Source organism: Pseudochaenichthys georgianus, chromosome 11 (genome assembly GCF_902827115.2).
Source record: "Pseudochaenichthys georgianus chromosome 11, fPseGeo1.2, whole genome shotgun sequence".
Lineage (NCBI taxonomy): Eukaryota > Metazoa > Chordata > Actinopteri > Perciformes > Channichthyidae > Pseudochaenichthys > Pseudochaenichthys georgianus.
This window is the reverse complement of record NC_047513.1, coordinates 15931946-15953564: the sequence shown is the minus strand read 5'-3', so window position 1 is coordinate 15953564 and position 21619 is coordinate 15931946. Positions and strand designations below refer to the sequence as shown.

Genomic DNA, 21619 nt, shown 5'->3' with positions numbered 1-21619 from the left:
TAATACAGTAATATAACAGCAATCCAGTTGAACATACTGCAAACATAATGCAATATTGATCATGTCACAATGATGAGTTTAAACCAGGAAACAAGTTCAAAAGTAACTCTTACCAACACTGAACAAAAATAAATGTAATTCACATTTGCTGTAATATTTGCTCAAACCTTTGCTCCAAAAATGGATTCTAACCAAAACATGCTGCCATTAAATATAGCTCACGTTTGTAGCATTAGTAGCTGAAGGAACAAAAGGTCAAACAGTTCTCAAATATTTGTTTTCTTCTGGAAAATCTCACTTTACAGTCCGTCACAGCCTCCTGTCCTGAAGGGAATGTAAGGCTGCATATCACGTATCAGGATTCATGTCATAGCATTTATGAAACAGGCATATCGAAACCCACACAGATGATGATCCCGCTCCCATGGCAGTCAATAATCCAGTCCTCTCTTAGCACCATTACACCATGTACAGTACGCTGCTGGGGATGAGTCACCCTGAGCACAGACACAGGAAGTCCTTGAGCCCGATCGACTGTTTCTGGACACCTGAACTCATCCAGTCAGACAGTACAGCTTTCTCAGGCTTCACCGCCCCCCCGACCGGCTGCCTGATGCTGCCTATTAGAGCACATTCTGACCCTCACCCCGGGAACTATTGATTGCTGGATATTCTTTTACCAGGGCTGCAACCCTGATAGCAGTTGATACAGGGTTTTAGGAATAGCCTGGACTTCACTGATTGGCAGTGAGTCAGCAACAGAGAGGGATACAGCAGCTGATTCAGCCAGAATGATGGGTTTTGATTGGACCTTTACACCATTGTGATTAGGGCTCAAGTCGGCCTTTTCAATCAGCACAGGCATAATGTACACTTTCTAACGGTCATACTATGGCTTAAAGTACAATGATTATTATAGCTACACAAACTAGAGGGCGATATGGTCAGATGAATGTTACTTCCATCATGTGAACATTGTTCATTTATGCTATCCATTCTTTGAAACCATTGTCAGTACCTACAATAGTTAGTGACCTTTTCTAACCTTTACTAATTATGCAGCTCAAGACTGCTTATAAGTATTGCACATATTCACCTCTATAATTGGTATGCTGTATAGAGTTTGGCATTTTGATTGTCGACTTCTTTTTTAATCGACTTTTATACAATATTTTTGCAACTGTGGAATCACTGCCTGCTGGTTATTGGAGATAATGCAAGTTTAGAGCTCAGGTAGAATTATGAATGCACGACTAACTTATTTGAAAGAGTATTGTTCACAGATTGGTTGCTCCTTCATAAAAAACAACAACTCATGTCTCGTGTTTATGCTTACAGGGTGACATACTGATACCATTTATCACACGTCACACATATAGTTGAGCTTTTCTATAATAATTCATCATGGTACTCCTACTGTAGAAAATAGCCTATTCAGAACCACATCAAGGCTTTTTGTCATCCCACTGGTGCCGCATAGAGCTTATCTGTGTGCACATTTTGGTGAGAAACGTGATTATGACAAACAGATAGACAATCATCTCACGGGCATTAGAGTTGTTGTTGTTGTTGTTGTTGTTGTTGTTGTTGTTTGTTACACACTAATCCATGCTGAAGGACACGGATGATGCTGGTGTCGGTCATGTGTAAAGACTCTCATGGACTTGCAAACACAGAAGAAGATATTAACTGTTGCTGAGTATTTTGCATTACATAGTATAGAAAACAATTAGGCCGAATGCTGCCTTCATTGTGGTTACATAAATAAACTGGTTGTATTGCCTATACACAAGATATGAAAACTCTAGCAAAAAGTACTCTTTATTTCTTACATATTAACTCCATGCAGGAGCACACTGCAGTGTGTTGGGTTCAGAATTCCAGAAAAGACAGACAACTTCTAAGTTTAACTATTTATTGTAAAGAGAGCAAAAGATATATATTACTTGGCCAAGGACTCATCACGTCCTTGGGAATCACAGGCAGCAAAGCTGTAATCTGTAACTACCAAATCCGTAAAGAGCCTCGAACCTCGTACATTTTATCACACAGGGCGTGGCCCGTTATGATTGGTCAAGACTAGATGAAGAGATACCGCGGTTTAGACTTGGTTCTCTTTGGTTGGTGCACAGACTCAGATAGAGTCTCTTGGCAACACCAATCAGCATTCAGCCGGCCTGTGGAAGTCCCTCCCTACTCTGGCACCATCATACTAATTTGTTTTCTCTAACGTTTCTTCAGATATAGTGGGAAACCATAATGTTGCTTCCTAGCTCTGCGGGGGAGCGCGGCTCCCATACAAAGTCAAGGCCGGTGCGATGTGCTGTTCTGACTACCTCTTTGTGTTCTCTCAGGCTGCAGTCGGATAGTTTAAAAATCAGCTCCTAAGTTCTAACCCTATCGTCTATTCCTTGACCTCTGAGTGAAACGTCACGGGGTTAAGGGATAGTGGATAGGAGAATTCAAAAGGACTTAGGAGAAGAGACTGCGGTACTTTAGAGAATCCGAATGCACTTTCACTATCCAACGTGTTTATGATGCGCCAGCGGACGTCATTGTGTGCGTCTGCTGCTGTGGGGAAACTATGGAAACCACAGTTTCCTATACAGCGGACGACAACATGGATGTTTAATAAGAACGAGGGACTACTGTAAACTCATCTAGAGACTCTGCTCCGTGCTCTGATGCTGCTGCTTTGCTTTATGAACGTGGACAACAGAGAAAGTGAAACTTCTGCTCGTCTCCCTCTCCCTCCAGTCCACATTAATACTAATGATCCCAAAGATTGTATGAACTATGAAAAGATCTTAAAATCAATACAAATGTATTTATTATAAACGTTAGTCCTTAACATCTATCACTGTGTATATCACCATTCAGACATCTTTTAAAAGTTGAACAAACCCCACACAGCTCAGTGAAATGTTGACTTTATTTGATCATTTCAGTAAAAACTAACGTTCATATTTCTCTTTTTGATTATAATACTGATGAACGTTCAAAACAAAGCACTTTGGCAACTTACCACATACGTTTTAAAATGCTTAATAAGCACCGTAACTTTCATGATATCATTTCTCATAATCGGTTGTTTCCGTGAACGGCCGACTGTTGAGTGACGGCAAATGCTGCGGCTGCAATGCATTGTGGGGCAGCATTTTCTCCTCTCCTCTCGTCAAGGGAGATCCAGTGGTTCCTAAGCTAAAGGAGGTTATAAAGGAAGTTTGAAACCTCCTTTCCTTTCATTCTCATCATTTTAGAGAATTCGAACGGCACTTATCATGGCTGCCACTGAGGGACTTCCGGGTCATTTCACTCCTTTAGGAAGGTTCCTAAGCTAAATGGACTATTCGACTTCAGCCTCAGTCTCTGCACTCGACCTTGGTACTTTTTTTGACCTCTACACTGCCTGCTGTGTTTTACAAGTGCATAATAAAGATCATGCACATAACTGGCTTGGAATAAAACATATCTACATACATAGATTGAATTAGTAGTAATGATTAGGGTTGCAAAATTCCGGGAATTTTCAAAGATGGAAACTTTCCATGGGAATAAACTGGGAATTTTCTAAATTGAAGGTTGGCTCTTCATAGGGAACTTAAATATAGTTGGGGAAAGTATATTTTAGCATAATCTTGACTAAAACAAACAGATGCCATTCAAGTACACTTGAATATCCATGCCATAGCACACTGCTTACTGCATGGCTATTGAGACCACACGAAGGTTCGCAACAGGCTCACAAATGTGAGAGTGGAACAACCGGTTGGCATTCGGCAAACCTAAGGCTCTCTGAGCCGGACACGGAGCCATCCTCATCAGCTGGACACTGAAGAGGAAGAGGAAGAGTGTGATGTTGATGAGGCCCAGGAAGAGCCTGTTGACTGAAAGGGTTTAGCAAAAATGCAGATGATCGCTTAAAGGAAGATTTGCATGTTTAATGGGACTTTTTGGAGGGAGAGGGGCTCTTTTCATTTAACATTTTGAATGGGACTTTGTGGGGATTTTTGGATGGGGGTGCATTTTTGTTCATTTTTTAATGAGTGGGGTTGGGGGGGATGAGTAATATTTAACTCAACATTCCTGTTTTCGTTCTTCAATGAAACAAATAATTGTTTAATAGAATAATTCAAACTTGTTCTATTCTACTTAAACATTTTTTTTTTTAAATCTGTTGAAATGTAATGTCATGTTTTTTGTTTAATTTTGCATTGCATATTTCCAAAATTCCCCAGCTTAACTTCCCATGGAAACTTTCCGGAAATGTACCGGAAGCTTTCCGCCCCTTTGCAACCCTAGTAATGATTTCAACATTTGATTATACATTCAGACAAAGAGAGGCTGTGTGCAGAGACATCTGCTAGCTCCACATACCTCAGCTAATTGTTACCAAACCACATTTAGTCATTAGCTCAGGTTTCTCTCAATGTTTTACATTCATCTGAAGATTGACTTCATCCTCTTCTATGTATTCCTCTTGGCTCTCAGGGGTCCTTTGTCTCCTGGAGCATGACGAGGAGTACGTGTTCACGCTGCCCTGTGCCTACGCCCGCTCCATCCTCACCGTGCCCTGGGTGGAGCTGGGGGGAAAAGTCTCCATCAACTGTGTCAAGAGCGGCTACTCTGCCACCGTCACCTTCCACACCAAGCCTTTCTACGGAGGGAAGGTCCACAGGTGAGGGTTCTCTCCTGCTGCCCTCAAACATTACATCTCACTCTCACAGCTGACATTAAAGGCTGATATGTCTTTTCCTTTTTTTATATAATATATCAAATAGTTCAATATTTGCAAGAATGTTATTGTATTGAATAACAGTTTATCACAAATAACGTACACACAATAAATACTTTACTAAGTCTAATAGTTTCTGATATTTACGACATAATGTTGAAAATATATTACAAAAACGACATAGTATAATATGTTTAAAATATATAGAAAATTGTAATGTATAGAATGTTGAAAATATCACAAAAATCATAGTAAGTATAGCATGTCCAAAATATATATATAAAAAAATAAATAGTATAGTTTGTCGGAAATATTAATAAAACCCGACATTGTGTAGTTTGTCCAAAATATATTTGAAAATCCAACATAGTATTATATTTCGAAATTTGACAAAAAACAAAATAGTATGTTGAAAATATCAGAAAACACACGTAAGAGAAATATGTCGAAAATATCGGAAAAAACGACATAGTATTGTATCTAGAAAATATGAAAAAAGATTAAAAACATAGCACATTACTTTTGTAATATGTTACTCAGATAATCTGATAGCATACTATAATCTTTTTATGCGTATTATTCTCTGACAGTCATACTTTTTAGAAATGTGTTATTCAATATTTTCTGGGATATAAGACCACGATTTCTTTCTCTTTCACTTTGTCAATTTTTTATTGCATAGATACTTTTTTTACATAATATACTATGATTCTTCTACCTCATTATACTATGATATTTGTAAGGGAAACTTCTGTGTAGCAATGCAGTGGGAGTCACCGACTCAGGAAGGAGACACGGTAGAGCAGGAGCTTCGATGTCAAACACTGGAGGTTTATTTGGAGTTACGGCCGGAGGATTCACATCACAAGTCACAGCAGTCACGGTCTGACTGCACGGGTGGATTGCCACGTCAATTCTAAAGAACTCTACCTCAGACGCATGTATTTAGCTAGTTCTGAGAGCATCATCAACATGATGCTGCATAACAAGATAAAATCATATCACCTCTATCAGCTGACGCCAACAGGCAGGAGCAGGGAGACAGAACACTGAGAGCACAGCAGCAAAGGTTACGAGGTGCATGTGCTCAGTCAGGACAATTTGAACTGATAAACTGGGTCAAAGTTATGGGCCTTGGAAAATATTTCCACAACAATATTTATTTGCATGTTATGGCTACTAAACTATGAAACAAATACCATGACCTTTTACATTTTTTAAAACTACTTTACTATTACTTTTTAAAGACATTTGATAGAATACAATACTCTATATTTGCAGCACATTCTTATTGAATACTAAAAAAAAATTATTTACTATGAACCTTTATGATTTTTGATGGCATACTATGTCACGAGTTTTGGACATTTAAGATCTTAGGATAAAAACAGAAAAACACATTTCAGTGATTTTATCTCCGTTTTTCTTTTTTTACTTTAATGACTTAATTTAATGAACAACTTAAAAACTTAATGCAGGTAAAACGTTATCTACGTTTAGAACTAAAATCAGTTGTAGTTTATAATTATTAACTTAGGAGACAAGGTTCATATCAAGAACATCTTTAGCTAGTGTTTGTAAGCAATGTGGTATTTTATTTTATTTATCACATTTAACAATGCAGAAAGCAGGTATACATATGACGTACAGAACAATTCCCAACGACAATGTCTCTGTTTTGCTGACTCAGAGTGACGGCCGAGGTCAAACACAACCCGACCAACACCATCGTGTGCAAAGCTCAGGGCGAGTGGAACGGCACGCTGGAGTTCACCTACAGCAGCGGAGAGACCAAAGTGATCGACACCACCAAGCTCCCGGTCACCAGGAAGAAGCTGCGGCCTGCCGAGAAACAGTCAAGGACAGAATCCAGGTGACATATTAATGCTTTTCTCCAACAAGTAGGGTACTGCTAGATGTGGCCAGAGGTGGGAGAAGTACTCACATGTTGTACTTGAGTAGAAGTACCAGAGTGTAGGAATAGGCTGTTACAAGTAAAAGTCCTGCATACAAAAGGTTACTCAAGTAAAAGTACAAAAGTATCAGCATCAAAATACAAAAAGTAAAAGCACTTATTATGCAAATTGGTAAATTTCCGAATGATATATATTATGTGGTTTGATAATAATTATTGATGCATTCATGTGTTATCAAAGCTGGTCAAGGAGCAGCTAGTTTTAATGACTTTGTGAACTGCAGGCTAGCTTGTGAAGTGTAACTAAAGTCTGACTTAAGTGTTGATTATATTTCACATAATTAATCAAAGTCTGTAAAGTAACGAAAGGTAACGAAATGTAGTAGAGTAGAAGTACACAATTCACCTCTGAATTGTAGTGGGGTAAAAGAAAAAAGTAGTATAAAATGGAAATACTCAAGTATTGCAAACATTTTCTTATGTACAGTACTTGAGTAAATGTACTTAGTTACTCTGGATATGGCAGCTTTTAAATGTTCTTGTTGTGTGTTTTACTTTTGCCTTTAGGCGGTTATGGCAACATGTCACCAAGTCGCTAAAGGACGCGAACATCGACAAGGCCACGGAGCATAAACACCGGCTGGAGGAGCGGCAGAGAGGAGACGAGAGGCAGAGAACGGCTGACAGCAAACCCTGGACCCCCAAATACTTCACTAAAGAGGTACAGTGGAGGAGATCAACAACGCTGTGATATAAGGCTGGAACTCAAGAGGAACGCTTGTTGTTGCCATGGTTTTTGGCTGATGACTTGGTGTGGGAAACATAACAAAACAGTATTTACTGTGGTAAATGTTTACATTGCAATTGTATGATTCAGATATTATTGCAGATATCTGATGCTAGTGTTTTAGTCTGCCATTTGGAATCTAACAAAATACACGCAATTAATTATAAAACAGAAGGATGTTGTGTTAGGCTTTTTTTTTTTATTCGTCACAAATTAATGATATAGATTGATAAAAAATTACTGATCATTAAAATATTTATATCAAAAAGTAGCAATACAATCCTGCATTGACATGGAGAATCAAGAATTCTCAATAAAAACAGCATCATATATTATGAAGGTAATAATAGAGAATAGAAAAAGAAGTGACTTACGTCTAGTCGAGTCATTAGGTCACATAATAATAATATATTTTATTTATAAGCGCACTTTTCATTTGCGTAAACAAAACTCAAAGTGCTACAAAATTAAAAATTAAAAAGGGTGAAACAAAAACAATAAAAGCTGTGACATTCATGCCGGCATGGCATAATGTGGGGGATTTAAAAATCTAGTTAAAGGCTATTCTAAAAAGATGCGTTTTTAGGCCTTTTTTGAAAGCATCTACAGTCTGTGGTGTCCTCAGCTGGTTTGGGAGGGCATTCCACAATCTCGGAGCAGAAGGCTCGTCTCCCATGGTCTTCAGTTTTGTCCTTGGTGGGATGAGGAGGTTTGCCTTTACTGAACGTAGGTTCCTCGTGGAGGTTTGTGGGGTGAGCAATTCCTTGATGTAGGAGGGAGCATTTCCATATATGCACTGAGGAGTGAAGAGGGTGATTTGTGATGACATAATATGGAAGCTATTGAAAAGACAAGGAACTTTTTAAGAAAGAAAAAAATCATATATAAAAGAAGAACCCCTGAAAGGGAGACAAAAGAAGAATGTTTTAAACTATCAATAAAACATTTTTTTTTTCTTTTGTCCACAATTTTGAGATTGTAATAATACGTTTTATTTCGAGGAGCCTTTCAGAGCACCCAAGGACACCTTAGAATTCATAACAGTTCTTACAAAAGGACAAGACATGTGTCTACACATATATATGTATACACTCTATAATGTAGCTTCTAAGTACCAACACACATTCTGTGGTCTTTTTAAATGGTTCATTTACCAAAACACACAACATGGACACTTTCTCACTTACCTCATTTCCAATTCTCCATTTGTTCTCCTCTCACACACGCAGGGAGAAGGTTGGATCTACAACAACCCACTGTGGAAGTCTACCTGACAGCAGATTAACGTCTCTACTGACGGACAATAACAGATCCCCCTCCACACTGAGGTCAGAGGTCAAGAGAAGGGAGCCATGACCTTCAGACCTGAGCTGCAGACTCTGTGACACCATGGAGTCACATGAAGGAAACAAGCAAGGTGCCAAAGCGATTTCCACTGTTAAAACCAAGATGGTGGTTGGATCTCTTGGGACTATAGTACGTTTTATATACAGCTAATAGTATTACTATCAAAGTAGAGTATTTCTATTTTACACCTTGCCAAGGCATTTTTTTGCACATGCACTGTAATGAAGTTTGCCACTGGTGTTTTGTTTTTTTGTTCCAGACATTGTAATTGTTTGGTTCCAAGCTTTTAGTTTGTAACGCAGCGTTAGAATGAGTTGATACGAGTTCCCTGTAACACATAATACTGTAGCTGTAAAGAGTTGTTATAAAGCACTTTTATCATAGAAATATATTTAATATTTTATATCTATGGCTTTTACTAATCAGGGTGGTCTTTTAAAAGCTTTACAGGAAGTAAGAATACCTAACCACGTTTAATTGAGATATGAGTAAAGAGTTAAATGTACGGTGTTAGTATATATTATCATTACAGTGAGCTTCTAGAAAGTAAAGGATTGTTTTGTCTGCACTATGAATGTATCTGGGCACATTTTAATGGCTTCTTTTCCATCTTGTACTGTCTATTACACATGCCCTTTGTGTTTTTATATTTGCTCCATTTCAAATATTCCACCCGTGGAGTGAGACGCCTCTGTAAAACAGACACTTTCCATTACTACCTCTCTAATTCGGCTATTTCAGCCATTAGTCACTTTGTATCCTTCTTCTTCAAAACAGAGAATACTGGTTTGTTTGTTGCAAAATGCTTCTGGGTCCTCTTATCCTTTTTTACTCATGCCCCTAAAATGGCACTTGTGTATTTAGGCAGCCCGTGCCTCTTGAAGTTGAACACTTCTCCTCAGGTCGCCCGTGGTGATGAATACTGTATGGATGAAGAGGCTTGTAGAAAACACACAGCCATGTTCTCACATCTGGGGTTTGCTGGGAGGTTGCCTCGGTGAAGATGAGAGGATAATCCGGCAGAATAACACTCCCTGGGAACTGTTGGAGAGAAAAGGAAACGTGTCGGGTCATAATACCGTGGTAATCACTTTCTCTCACGTTTGACAAACCATGTTGGCTGTCTTCAAGTATTTCTCATTTATCCCTCATTGCATTCTCTGCTCGATTCCTCAGGCGTTCCTTCACTTACATTCTCAAATATGAATACCATTTTAAATCCAGGTGAATTTCCTAGAGGCCTATTTTGTCATAAAGAATAGCCCTGCAACCATTTAGAAAACATGTCATCTACAGCCACTTCATCACTTACCTGACCTGACGCTAACAAGCAGTTTGTTGTTATGAAAGGCTCCAGAGGAAGTCAAGATTGTCCCATTAATGAAACCCTTCTCCATTTTTTGATTTTTTAATAAACATGTATTCTCATGATGTCCTGAATGTATATCTGTTCTGCATCCATGTGATTATTATCAAAATGTAAACCGCTGGAGGACCAATGAAACGTCTGTCATCACAAAGGTCAAAGCAGGAACAGATTGAGATCATTTTGTTTTAATAAATGTGCCATGGCAGTCATCGACTCACTCAGGTTTATTCCTTTGTCCCCCAGCTCATTAGAAAAGATAACTTTACGCTCAAATAGTGCTGTAAAGGGAATTGTACCTTTATCGTTCTCGGGTCAAATTTGAATCATTTTCTTTTTTTAGCCAACAAAACAAATCAAACACGAACGTGAAACCTCAAATCCATTTGGATGTTTGTGGTGTTGTGGTCATAAAACCTTATTTACCTGATAACTAAATCTTCAAATCTGACCCGCAGAGAACATCGGTGCAGCACGTAGCAAGAACATATTCTTGGTAGGTTTGAGGATCAAACTCAAACTGAACAGGAGTTTGACCTTTTTTTTTTATTAACAAACCGATCAAGGCCCTTCATATTCTCTGGAACTCCATAGATGAACAAATCTTTAGACACTTTCAAAATCAGATGAAAGGTAAACGATTGGTTGGAAGCACGGTCCCAATCGAATAAACTGGATATTATTCAAGGTCACATTAGACCAACAGAATAAAGAACTGGGGAAGTAAGCTATTTCCAAAAGGTGGAATATTGAATCCTGCAAACGGTGACCAAATAATTGTCAACCTCTTGAAGATTATTCCTGCCATCAAATGTAGCTGATAGCAGGATCAAGTCCTTACATTACGTAGCATTAACTGAAGTGTTACTATTTAACAGAAGCATGCGAGCATGGCTACTGTAGCTAACCCGGAAATGAACATCCAGTTAGAATACTGGAGTGATGTGCGAACGGTTGACACATGAGCAAGAACAGCCGAAACCGATCAGTCACGCAATAACAAAAGGACAAGGCTTCTGTTGCCATCCTCTCTACAATTGCTATTTGTGCCTTTAAATGATTTTTGTTAAGTTTACTGGAAAAATACCGTAAGTCTGTGTAAGATGTTCTGATTCATCTTCATCTAAAGAATAATGCTGCCATCAAGTGGTTGGCTTTGTGTTCACCTGGGTTACACACCAGCACAATTATAATCCTGATTCATAATATGTTCAAAAGGACTCAAACACCTCAATAACAACGCACACACATGTTTTCATTAGAGTGTATATTTAAAGATGGCTGAACAGAAACATGTAGAGATGTAAACTTTCATTAAACAAACGGTGTTAGGACAGACGGCACTGAGCTACTAAGAAACGAGTAAACTTAGCGAGGAAGAACCGCTCTGCCGCTGCTAATCCACACAAAATGAAAACATAAGAGGGCGAAAAACGGTACATCACATTAAGGCTTGGTCTGAGCTCTCGACAAATGAGAAACAGGAAGGACAGGACTCAGTTTTAGGCGTTCGTGTGACTGAATAAAAATGTGGCATTGTGTCAAAAGTCTGAAATGGTGACACTCAAGTTTCAGAGATGATCAAAGAAAAGAACAAAGCGATTCAGACATTTTTTCAAAAAGTGTAAAAAAAACAGCGTATACTAATAAAATCACCTTTCTGTGAAAGTGACAGAACAATGATGTGTTAGTCACTTGATAAAAAATGAAAGTTACTGAAGCGTGCACATACATAAACACCTGCAGTGCCCGCAGAACAACAGGTCAAAGGTTACGCTCCTTAGAGCTGTGTCCAAAGCACCTTATATGGCTGGAACTATTTAACGAATATGTCAACTGAAAGAAAATGTAACATCTTTTTTATATTGGAATAGTGTTCAAGTTATTATTTTAAAGCACAAGTAGCTGCATCTTTGTAAATTATTTATTTGGTTTACTTTGTCATTTATTTGACGATATGTCAGATGTGAAAATTGGGCATTTCTTTCTATCATGTGAAGATTTATTAAGAACATAATCAACCAATTAAAATGATGGTTTGCACTCCATACTCATTACATAATATACACCACCTGCACTATTCAGATGAATGCATCACATGATTGCTAGAATTGTAATTAGTCAGTTGCGCTAATTTAACACATGAAGCAATTGTATTATCAGATTTCATTTCATTTTTCTCACTCCAAATTTGTGTTACAGATTGTGGATGAGAAGTCTATTCATAAAAAGCGTTCGGGGTGCATCATGGGAATTGTAGGATGCATCTTTCAATCATTTCTCAAGCAAAAAGCTACTTATTTCAACCTTTCTCTGTTTTTCTAATTTAAAATGATTTTAGAGGTTATGGCAGTTGGTCAAGAAAAAAATACAGTAGAGTGAAATCCCATTGGGCTCTGAGAAATTAACACTTTATGTACAAAAAAACTAATTGAGAAAAAATGATCAGCAGATACAATGATGGAAATAATCCTTGGTTGCAGCCCAATTGTTTATTGGATCATTTGAGAATAATGGTTGACTATAGTGTGAATTAACCAAACCTGTTTAGACTTGTGTGCAGCATGGACATGAGGACACAGCTCTAAAGGGCCACGCAGTCACAGAAGGTGATGAAGCGTCTCCTGACCTCTGCCCTTCTCTAGTCTCAGTGCCTGTGTACTAACTAACTAACCAACTAACTAACCCCTGCACAGTTCACCAGTCACTGCCTCAGTCTGGTGAAAGAGATATGATGAGCTGAAAGAAAAACTAACAGAGTCCCAGAGGACCGAGGCGATGTGACCGGCGATGAGGCACTAGGCTCTGCACGTTCAACTAGAGAGCTCCCTCTGCAGGAAGCGAAGCCTAATTCATTATCACTACTTTTTACACAGTTGCTTGCTTCCGTCTTTAAAAACCCTAGCAGCAGAAATGTACAATCTATGCAATTCATGAAAACAGGGAGATGTGAAGGGGGAACATTGTAAAAATTCACATTCATTCTTCCAACAAAATCTCAAGCCCCTTTGTACAAGAATTATTGCATTCACGGTTCTATTTGCTGTCATACAAAACAAAAAGGAATCAACAGAACAATCACATTAAGAACTTAAGAGAAAAACTGACAACTGCATATTTAAAAATCACCACAATAATCCAATATATTATCATCCTTTTTAGACTTATTCTTTACATAACATATGTACACATTAGGCCAATTTGTTTTCTAAAGAATTTGTTGAAAAAGAAGGTCGGGGAGCCAGGCAGACGTAAAGGAGAGGACGATGATAAAAAGGTTCATATTACAGACAGTGGCGTTCCTCCATCCGCATACTGTCCTCTGTACACGTGTCAGGAACAAGTCCTCAGCTTCCCCCCCGGGCGTCCTCACTCTCAGTAATGAGTTCACATGTGCCATGGAGCAAGGTCGATGGGTCTTTGGTGCAAATGTTCCCAGTCTTCTCTCGTTTCCCCTTCACACCCCCGATCCCCGCACTGATAAGCAGTTAATTAAACGTACCACAAAAAATAATCGACGCCGACCCAAGCAGAGCAGCCCTATGCCTCGCCACACATTCAAGTACAAAGCAATAAAACAAAAAGAAGAAAGAACTAAACGGGGGGGAAAAGATCCTCAGGATAAAACGGACAACAGTTCTGGAGCTAGCCAGAGGTTACACTTCCTCAACACACGGGGGCGCTCTAATGAGAAGTGCTGGAGACCAAGGTCCAGATAAGTGGCCCCTGTGTTCTTCTTCATTGGTTGTTGGAGGTTTCTTCGCAGTTGTTTGTTTTCCTAGAAGAGTTCATCGTCACCATTATTTTTTTTGCAGTTTCTTGCCTTTCCTCAGGGCAAGCTTGTTCTTGATGTGTCCACGCTTCCTCTTGGCCGTCTGGGTAAAGGGGCAGAAGAAAAGAAAGAAGTGAAATCTAATGACAAACCTTTGGAGAGCTTTCATTATTATATATATATATTCATTAAAGAGCAACATTTCCCTACGTTTGTGAAAGGGGGAGTCGGGGTCCCTCCCAATTAAAAATATACAATTTACCATGGTAAGGGGTTATTACGAATATTACCACATATGTGTACAGAACAACAATGTGGAAAGGTGAGGAAGATAATACATTAACAGCACCTTAAATGTTTAATAAAACTAGCGAAAAAGTCCACTTGGGACCAACTACAACCATTAGATCAAAGAAATATCCTTTGGTTAGTTTCTTTCAAAATGTATTTTACATAATTCAACTTAAGTGGGGCCCCAAGAGACCCGCGTGCCTTATTATCGGTCGGGATGACAATTAGAAGAAGAATTAGAAGAGTTTCAAAACAAATGTTCTGCCTTTCTCCGAGGAAAACCATTTGATTGCATTTTTATTTTGCTCTTGAGGTCATCTTGTCCTCTAGAGCAAAATAACCAGGGAAATTCAGGGCAGCATAATTGCATCTTTCTAAAACTGGAAGGCATGAATTCTGTATTCAAAACAGGAAGTGCCCAGTTACCTTTTTGGAGGTGAACTTCTGCCTGGACACCACGCTGCGCAGCTTGTGCTCCAGCGGCTCCCGGTTCTCCAGCTTCTTCACCTTGTAGATCCTCACCAGCCAGTGCTCCGAGGTGAACGCCTCCTCCAGGTGCTTGAACTTGATGTCCTTGTTGCCGATCTCGGCGTTACGTGTCCGGTCGAAGCCGGGAGGCGTCCGGAAGTCCAGCTGGGAGACGGAGAAGCACGTCATTTGACTCATATTACAGAGCTGCATGCTAAATATTTTTGTTTTCAAGAAATAACTATTGCAATTTAAGTTAAAACAGTTAACCAAGCTAGCCCTGTCTACAGAAATCTAAATAGTGTGGCACAATTTGTCCATTTACATTTCAGGTTTTATTGGGATTAAAGAAACAAGATATAACGTTTATTTAGTGTGCTCTACCTTTGGACAGCTTGTCTTCTGTCCAAATGCTAAGCTCAACTCATATTTAACCTGATACTTAAGTAGCGTTATAAGTTACACACAATTCAAACTTCATAATCGACTAAAATGTACCAAAGAAAACAACAAGCCTCATGATAACAGGCCACCATGACATCACACTCACCGCATGTTGTTCCTGTTATTCTGCTCTAACAGTCCTTACTGTGTCCTTCTTACTTTTCATTTCCCACAGATCTACTCTCAAAGCTACCCTCTACCTTCTTCTGTTGTTATTTGTTCTTTTAGTATTCACTCTCACTCTCCCTTTGTGTGCCACGTTCCCATCTACAGGACACCTTGGCATTTGGTGTATGCCTTCAGGCTGCTAGAGGACACAGAGTGGGAAATACGACACCATCTTAGTCACAATAGCTGCATGTCTTGCTGTTCAACTAGTCATTTCATTGTCAGGGAAAATATATACACATTATTAGATGTTTTTTGGCAATACCATGTCCACAGCCTGGTTGTATTTGTGACATACTTTAATAATACGTACTGTATTATACACTGTCAGTATAATCCTTTAATCTCCTCTCCCTGCTACAAGCAGCATCCACAACCATCTATTATTGTCTTGTTCCTGTTGTCATCTAAGCGTCCGTTTCCCCTCGTCACATCCTGTTTCCGTGAACCTAATCTATCCCTCCTACTCTCCCATTTCTTTTCCCCTCCCTCCTGTCCTTCATCTCCTTCTGTGCCTCAGTCTCTCCACCTATGTCCCCCCGTAACAGAGCTGTGAGCCGCACACAGCTCTGGCAGTCTGTCTCTGGATAGTGGCTGCACTGATTCTCCCGTCTCTGCTGAGCTGTTGGCTGGGCCTCATCTGCAGCGGGATGCAAGCACCTGGAGAGAAGGATCCCTCTCATCTCTCCTCTGCTGCCTTCCAGAAGTAGCCGAGGCACATTTGAAAGCTTCCACCAATCCTTCATACTCTGCCTCCATCTCATTTACCCCAAAACACCCACCTCTCCCAACCTCAGGAGCTCCCCAAGGCATTTCCTTAAATCCTCTTCCGCCTGTCTGTCAGCAGGCTCCGCTTTTAAGATACAGTTGCAAGAATCTTTACACCTTTGGTGGTGCTTGTTATTCTGTGTTCAAGCCACAGGCTGCAAAGAAATATCTAGCAGTAGTGCTTTTTAATTCTTTGCCAATTGCAGCGGCTTGTTACTTTCTGATCTCTGCACAAAGTTATCGATGCCTGTGAAGTGGATCCCCATAACATATTTTTGAATTCAGAGTTTCTCCCTGACCTGGAGATGAGAAATGATCAAAGACCTGCACAGTTGTTGCAAATCTTTCTTTGCCATGTGAAGAATCTTAGACGAGAGAGTCTCTTCTAACCTGCATTTCACCAAATCGGTAATAGGACATCTTGTACATGAGGCAGTTGAGCAGAATTGGTGAACCGGCTTTGTCCACTCTGAACTCTCCCTGAGGGGTGAAGTAGTCGCTCTCCTGAAGGGGACGAGAAGACAGTATGGGAGGATAAGGTCAGTGTCATAAACCCACAAAGTTCACGAATACACCTTGGTCATTGACTAACAGTGGGTACAGCTCAGGTACCAGCACTTGTGTTGTCCTGCTGTTTATGTGTTCTAGAGTTTACTGCCCTTCACGGAGAAAGATAATAGTCCACAGTTTGTTGTGTGATGTAGTGCTACAGCTGCTATTCACAACATTCATCGGAAAGTATGTAAATCCAGCTTCTCCTCAACCAGTGTTTGTGCAGGTACTTTTGTTATTTGGTTTTTGTATCACTGATAAATAATGAATGATCTTTAGAGATGATGGATGGTACATAATGGTGGATTTGTGAGTAGCAACGTGTTCTTGTTTCTCTGAAAAACCCGTGTCTCCACTGCATGGAGAAATGGTTTCGTGACTCCTACTTGAGTTGTATGCAGTGGCGACTGGTCATTAGGGGTAGGGGACAGCCCCACCTAGTGTCAGCAGAAAGTATTAAAATAATGATTACAACAAAATGCAAAAAATAAATTAAAATATATTTTAAGATCATGTTTAATCATCTGATTCGTCTGTACATTGCTGTTTTAGTATGTGTTCTTCTAATTAGTGTCTACAGTGTGTGCCTATTGAGCTGTTTAGAGCCATGTGGGACAAAACCCGATCCTGCCCCTCCCTCTCTCTGTCTAAGTGAACGGTGACTGCAAAAACTACACTGCGCATGCTCAGAGTATTGTCCTATTTAATGTGTGTGGCAAAAAATAATGACCATAGGGGCAAAGTGCTGCCATCCCCACCATACGTCATCTCACATAATTCAGAGCTGATTGACTGTAAGTACGTGTGCCGCGAAAAGTGTGGTGTGTGAAGAGGAGGAGAAACCAGGAAGTAAGCTGCGCATGGCTTCCCTCCACAAAAAAAGCAATGAGATTTCTCCATAGGATTTTAGAAAATAGCTCAAAATAAGATCTGTGGGAAACAAACCTGTTAGATAAATGCACGTTTTGTTCAGCCGGATAATATACCACTTTTATCATTTTGGAATCATAAATCTATCGATTAGATTTATGATCGACTTTTGAAACTACAAGAACATAAGGAGGACTTTTACAAAAAGTAATAGAGATTTTTGTCCAGAAGGATAGGCAAATGGACTTCACCTTCAAGTCAAGGTAAGACCAGCATTTTATTGAAAATGGGATCTTACTGAGAGAGAACAATTCAATATTTAAATGATACAATTAAATTGTGTTGGGTATCCTTCTGTTGAACTGTCTGTTAAAATTAATTGAAGCATCAGACAAAAAAAGCTTTTGAAAATAATATTTTTGATTTAGGTCAAAATATAATATCTGTAAACCTGAAGAGTCAGTGCCAGTGCCTCGCCAGCCATGAACCTCACTGCAGAAGCTTATAGACATCTAAGTGTTTTGTGCCCCACCACTTTTGCACATATAGAAACGCCACTGGTTGTATGCTGTTATTTCAAGACAGAAAACAAACTAAAATGGGGACAAACTTGAAAAGTGGTATTTTCTCACAATGATAAGAAAAGTAGCAATTCAGTGTTAGCCTTTAAGTCCCGGAAAACAAGTCAGGAATGCACGACCGTGGTCTCAACGGAGTCTGTTGTGGGGATGATTATAGAGAGCGAGTGTGTAAGAGTGAAGAGGGCTACATTGAGATTTCACTGCTGTGAGTTCCTGGAGAAAAGCTGCAGTGACAGGCGGGTCAGAAACTCACCCTGATGTCCTTGGGGTGCTCTCCCTCTGCTATCCTCACCATCCACAGGAACTTGTTTATGTCGTCACCTGAGTAACCGATTACACCTCCGAAAATGATCAGCACGTAGTCCACATCCAGCGACCTCATGATCTGGTAGGCTGCGCTCTCGTTGGAAGACATGGCTTTCCCCACCTAAAAAACAGCAAAGAAGTCCTACTTTAATTGGAGTTTACAAACAGGATGCTTCAATACAGCAATAGGAAAGGAAAATAAGGATTTATTAAAGAGACATCAATCTTGTTTTCTGTGGACAGATGCCGGAGTAGGAAGCAAGAGAGAACAAAGCTACAGAGCCTTCGCAGACTTAAAGACAAAATGATTCCACTACATTTGGCAGCAGAGAGACACAAAACATAAATCAAACCTGCCGCGTCTGACAACAACTAAGTGCAATTCCCCCACAGTGTAGATTCAATGGGAATAGTTGGAGCAAACAAGATTATCTGGCTTGTTGGAAGGAGCGGTTTTATGCTACATACAAATAAATAAATCACTGGAGCTTGTTAATCATCTCGACTGCTGCAGGTTTTTATGCATGCGAATGAATCAAAACAGAAAGAAAGCAAGTGATCACCAGGGCTATGTGGCTGTTGTTCCACGTGTTATTATCTACTAGTGTGGTCCTGTTGGCCATTCCCGCTATCTGGTATCCGTAGTCCCACCACGACATGACGCGAGCGTTCTCTTCTGTGTTCTGCCTCAGCCAATAGTACGCCTCCCTGAAGTCATCCAGGATGTTGCGGGTCCTAACAAAGAGAGTAAGGTTGACAGGTCACAGCGTTGACAGGTATATACATGAAGCAGCGGAGGCAATTAATAATTCAGTCAAGACTTAGACCAGCCATGCATAATAAAACGAGGGTTAAAAAACAGCTCACACTCTGAACACTAATGTCCTAAATTGACCTCGAGGAGCAGACGTAAAGCCAAACAACCAATTAACTTTAGGTATGGTAATCATTTCTTATGCATGTGTGCGTGCGCGCTTTTAGGTGTGACTGTGTAGGTGTGTGTGCGCGAGAACAGAGCCGAGTGACAGCTATGCTGCTCCCAGTAGCACAGCTAAAACCATTGTCTGAGAACTGCCGTGGTAGCATTAATATAGGCATGAGGACTTGCAACCACCACTTAGTGTTGGCCTTCAATATTTCCTCCCTGATGCTTAGGAGAATAATCATGCCTGTAAAGAACCTCAGAGAGAATAATATATCAGCTTTTTTCTGTAGATTCAGAGACGGTCCACAGATGTTTTTCTGTGACCCAGAAACACGAAGTAAAGCAATCATATTAAAGCTCATAGGTGCACATATCAATATTTCCACAACATGAAATATGAATGTGTTTCCTCTATCCTGCTGCTCTGTGTTCGTGCACACACACACGTGTGCTCATTTGAATGCAAGGTGGAGCAATCCAATCTTTTCTGTATTTTTGAAATGACTTTAAAAAAATGACTTGGTGGTTAACATAAGAAGAGCTGAAGTGTACTGTGCGCATGTTTGATCCGTACCCGTCGTTGTTGTAGGAGGCGAGCACCACGCTGGGGCTGGAGTAGGCGTTGCTGGTGACCCATGTGCAGTGGACGGCGAACATCATGAGCAGCATCAGCATGAGCATGGTGACGATGGACTTGATGTTTGGACCCAGACCCTCCTCTGCCTTCTCCTGCTCCGACACATGTTTACGCACCTTACCCGCCTGCAGGGGGAGACAAACACTTTCTATGATGGACGGCAGAGTCTGTAGCATTCCAGGGAGATGAATTATTGAGCGGAACAAATGATTGAATAAAGTAATTGAGCAAAGTATCTTACAGCAGCCTCGTGCTTTCAGTCACTAAGGATTGTGAGATGGACCTTGTGATGAGTTAATATCACTTCACACCAGCAGGCAATACAAACTCTGGAGAGGAGGAAATCTGCATAATGGGAACATTTGTCTTTACTAACACCTCCAACTACTTGCTCTCACACCTTAACTGTGGCTTGAAGTGAGCGAGGAGAGATGTAGATAAAACATGACATCGGGCCTAAAGTGAGCTCAACAACGGAAGGACTGTACAGTTTTACTTGTTTTTAATGAGTGGATGTGTAAAGTTGTCTTGTCTTGTCTTGTTTTCAGATGTGTTCTCGTGATCTTAGATTGACTTCCTGTATTGATAAATCAACTATCAATCATTTATATTTAGACAAAAAGTGGACATAGGTTGATACACAATGATCAATTGTATGCTTGAATACATATAAAAAGGTTGAATGCCTGTCTTAACTGTATCTGTTGTTTTCATTGTAAACATTGTATATATCATTATTTTAAAGCCTTTTGTTTTGAAAGCTAGATTATTTTCATCAGTTTCTTCTGTTCTATTATTCCTCTATGTTGGCAACAAATAATTCAAAGTGTATTCCATATTTGTTGTTATGCAGCTTGTATTAACATCAAAGCTTCCAAGCATAGCCAAAATGTCCATCACTGCATTTCTCCACCGATACAGAGCAGCAATGATGTGGAGCAATCTGTCACCATATGCAGATGCCCAACATAGCTTTCTCCTTAAGGATGGATATCTGTGGGTGATGCATGAAGTGATGTGATGCCAAGGTGGACCTGAATAGACAAAGCCAGTTTGGCTCAGCAAGTGACAGCCGTGGGATCAACATTCGACAAAGTGAGACAGCTACAATGATGGCAACGGCATCCAACAGTTGCAGCTGAATCACAGTTGAATCACACGTTACCCAAACTGGCAAGCTAAACTGTTGAGGAGTGAGGAAAGCTGACAAACATGAGAATGATACATCCAAAGGTGTAAAGTCAATAAGGAGCTCACGGTTGCCTTTATGCGTTTCATGTACATTTGGATCATTCTCTCCTGTCCTGACCTTGTCATAAAGGTTCCCAGAATTCCTCTTGTCGTCCTCGTCGCTGCTGTCTTCAGCGGGGGGTTTCTCTCTCTTCGTGTCGTCTCCCATGTAATGCTCAAAGACGCTGGAGAAAGCCACGGCAGACAGCATGCACACCACCGGAGTCAGTGTCAGCATCAGGCGCACCATCACACCGGCAAAGTACACCGCGCTGATGGCATACAGGGCCACTGCAAGGGGACAGGTGGGCGAGAGAGAGAGAGGGAGCACAACATATAGAAAGGTCAGTCAAGGAGAAAGACGGTGTGAAAGTAAAGGACAGAGGGAATTGGGCCGAGTGTGTGAGACGGAGATAAGGACATGAAAAAGAGAAAATGAGTTGTAATGCAGCATAAT

The 21619-nt window shown here is 40.2% G+C and overlaps 2 protein-coding genes across 3 annotated transcripts in view; one reads left to right on the top strand and one right to left on the bottom strand.

Annotated features, from left to right (window-relative positions):
* The window catches only part of LOC117455185 (oxysterol-binding protein-related protein 10), a 68386-nt gene extending 58026 nt beyond the window's left edge, over positions 1-10360 (top strand). For both annotated transcript variants that reach the window (XM_034094583.2, XM_034094582.2), the window contains 4 exons: positions 4492-4678; positions 6426-6608; positions 7218-7371; positions 8667-10360. In XM_034094583.2, the coding sequence (XP_033950474.1) occupies positions 4492-4678; positions 6426-6608; positions 7218-7371; positions 8667-8711 (569 nt within the window). In that variant the 3' untranslated portion in view covers positions 8712-10360. The remainder of the gene's footprint in view (positions 1-4491; positions 4679-6425; positions 6609-7217; positions 7372-8666) is intronic.
* A 1042-nt stretch (positions 10361-11402) lies between these two features.
* The window catches only part of LOC117454916 (dolichyl-diphosphooligosaccharide--protein glycosyltransferase subunit STT3B-like), a 102477-nt gene continuing 92260 nt past the window's right edge, over positions 11403-21619 (bottom strand). Inside the window, exons 10-16 of the mRNA XM_034094190.1 lie at positions 21242-21453; positions 19870-20057; positions 18934-19105; positions 18318-18491; positions 16452-16565; positions 14640-14846; positions 11403-14025 (exon numbers count right to left, since the gene is read on the bottom strand). Of these exons, the coding sequence (XP_033950081.1) occupies positions 13951-14025; positions 14640-14846; positions 16452-16565; positions 18318-18491; positions 18934-19105; positions 19870-20057; positions 21242-21453 (1142 nt within the window). The 3' untranslated portion in view covers positions 11403-13950. The remainder of the gene's footprint in view (positions 14026-14639; positions 14847-16451; positions 16566-18317; positions 18492-18933; positions 19106-19869; positions 20058-21241; positions 21454-21619) is intronic.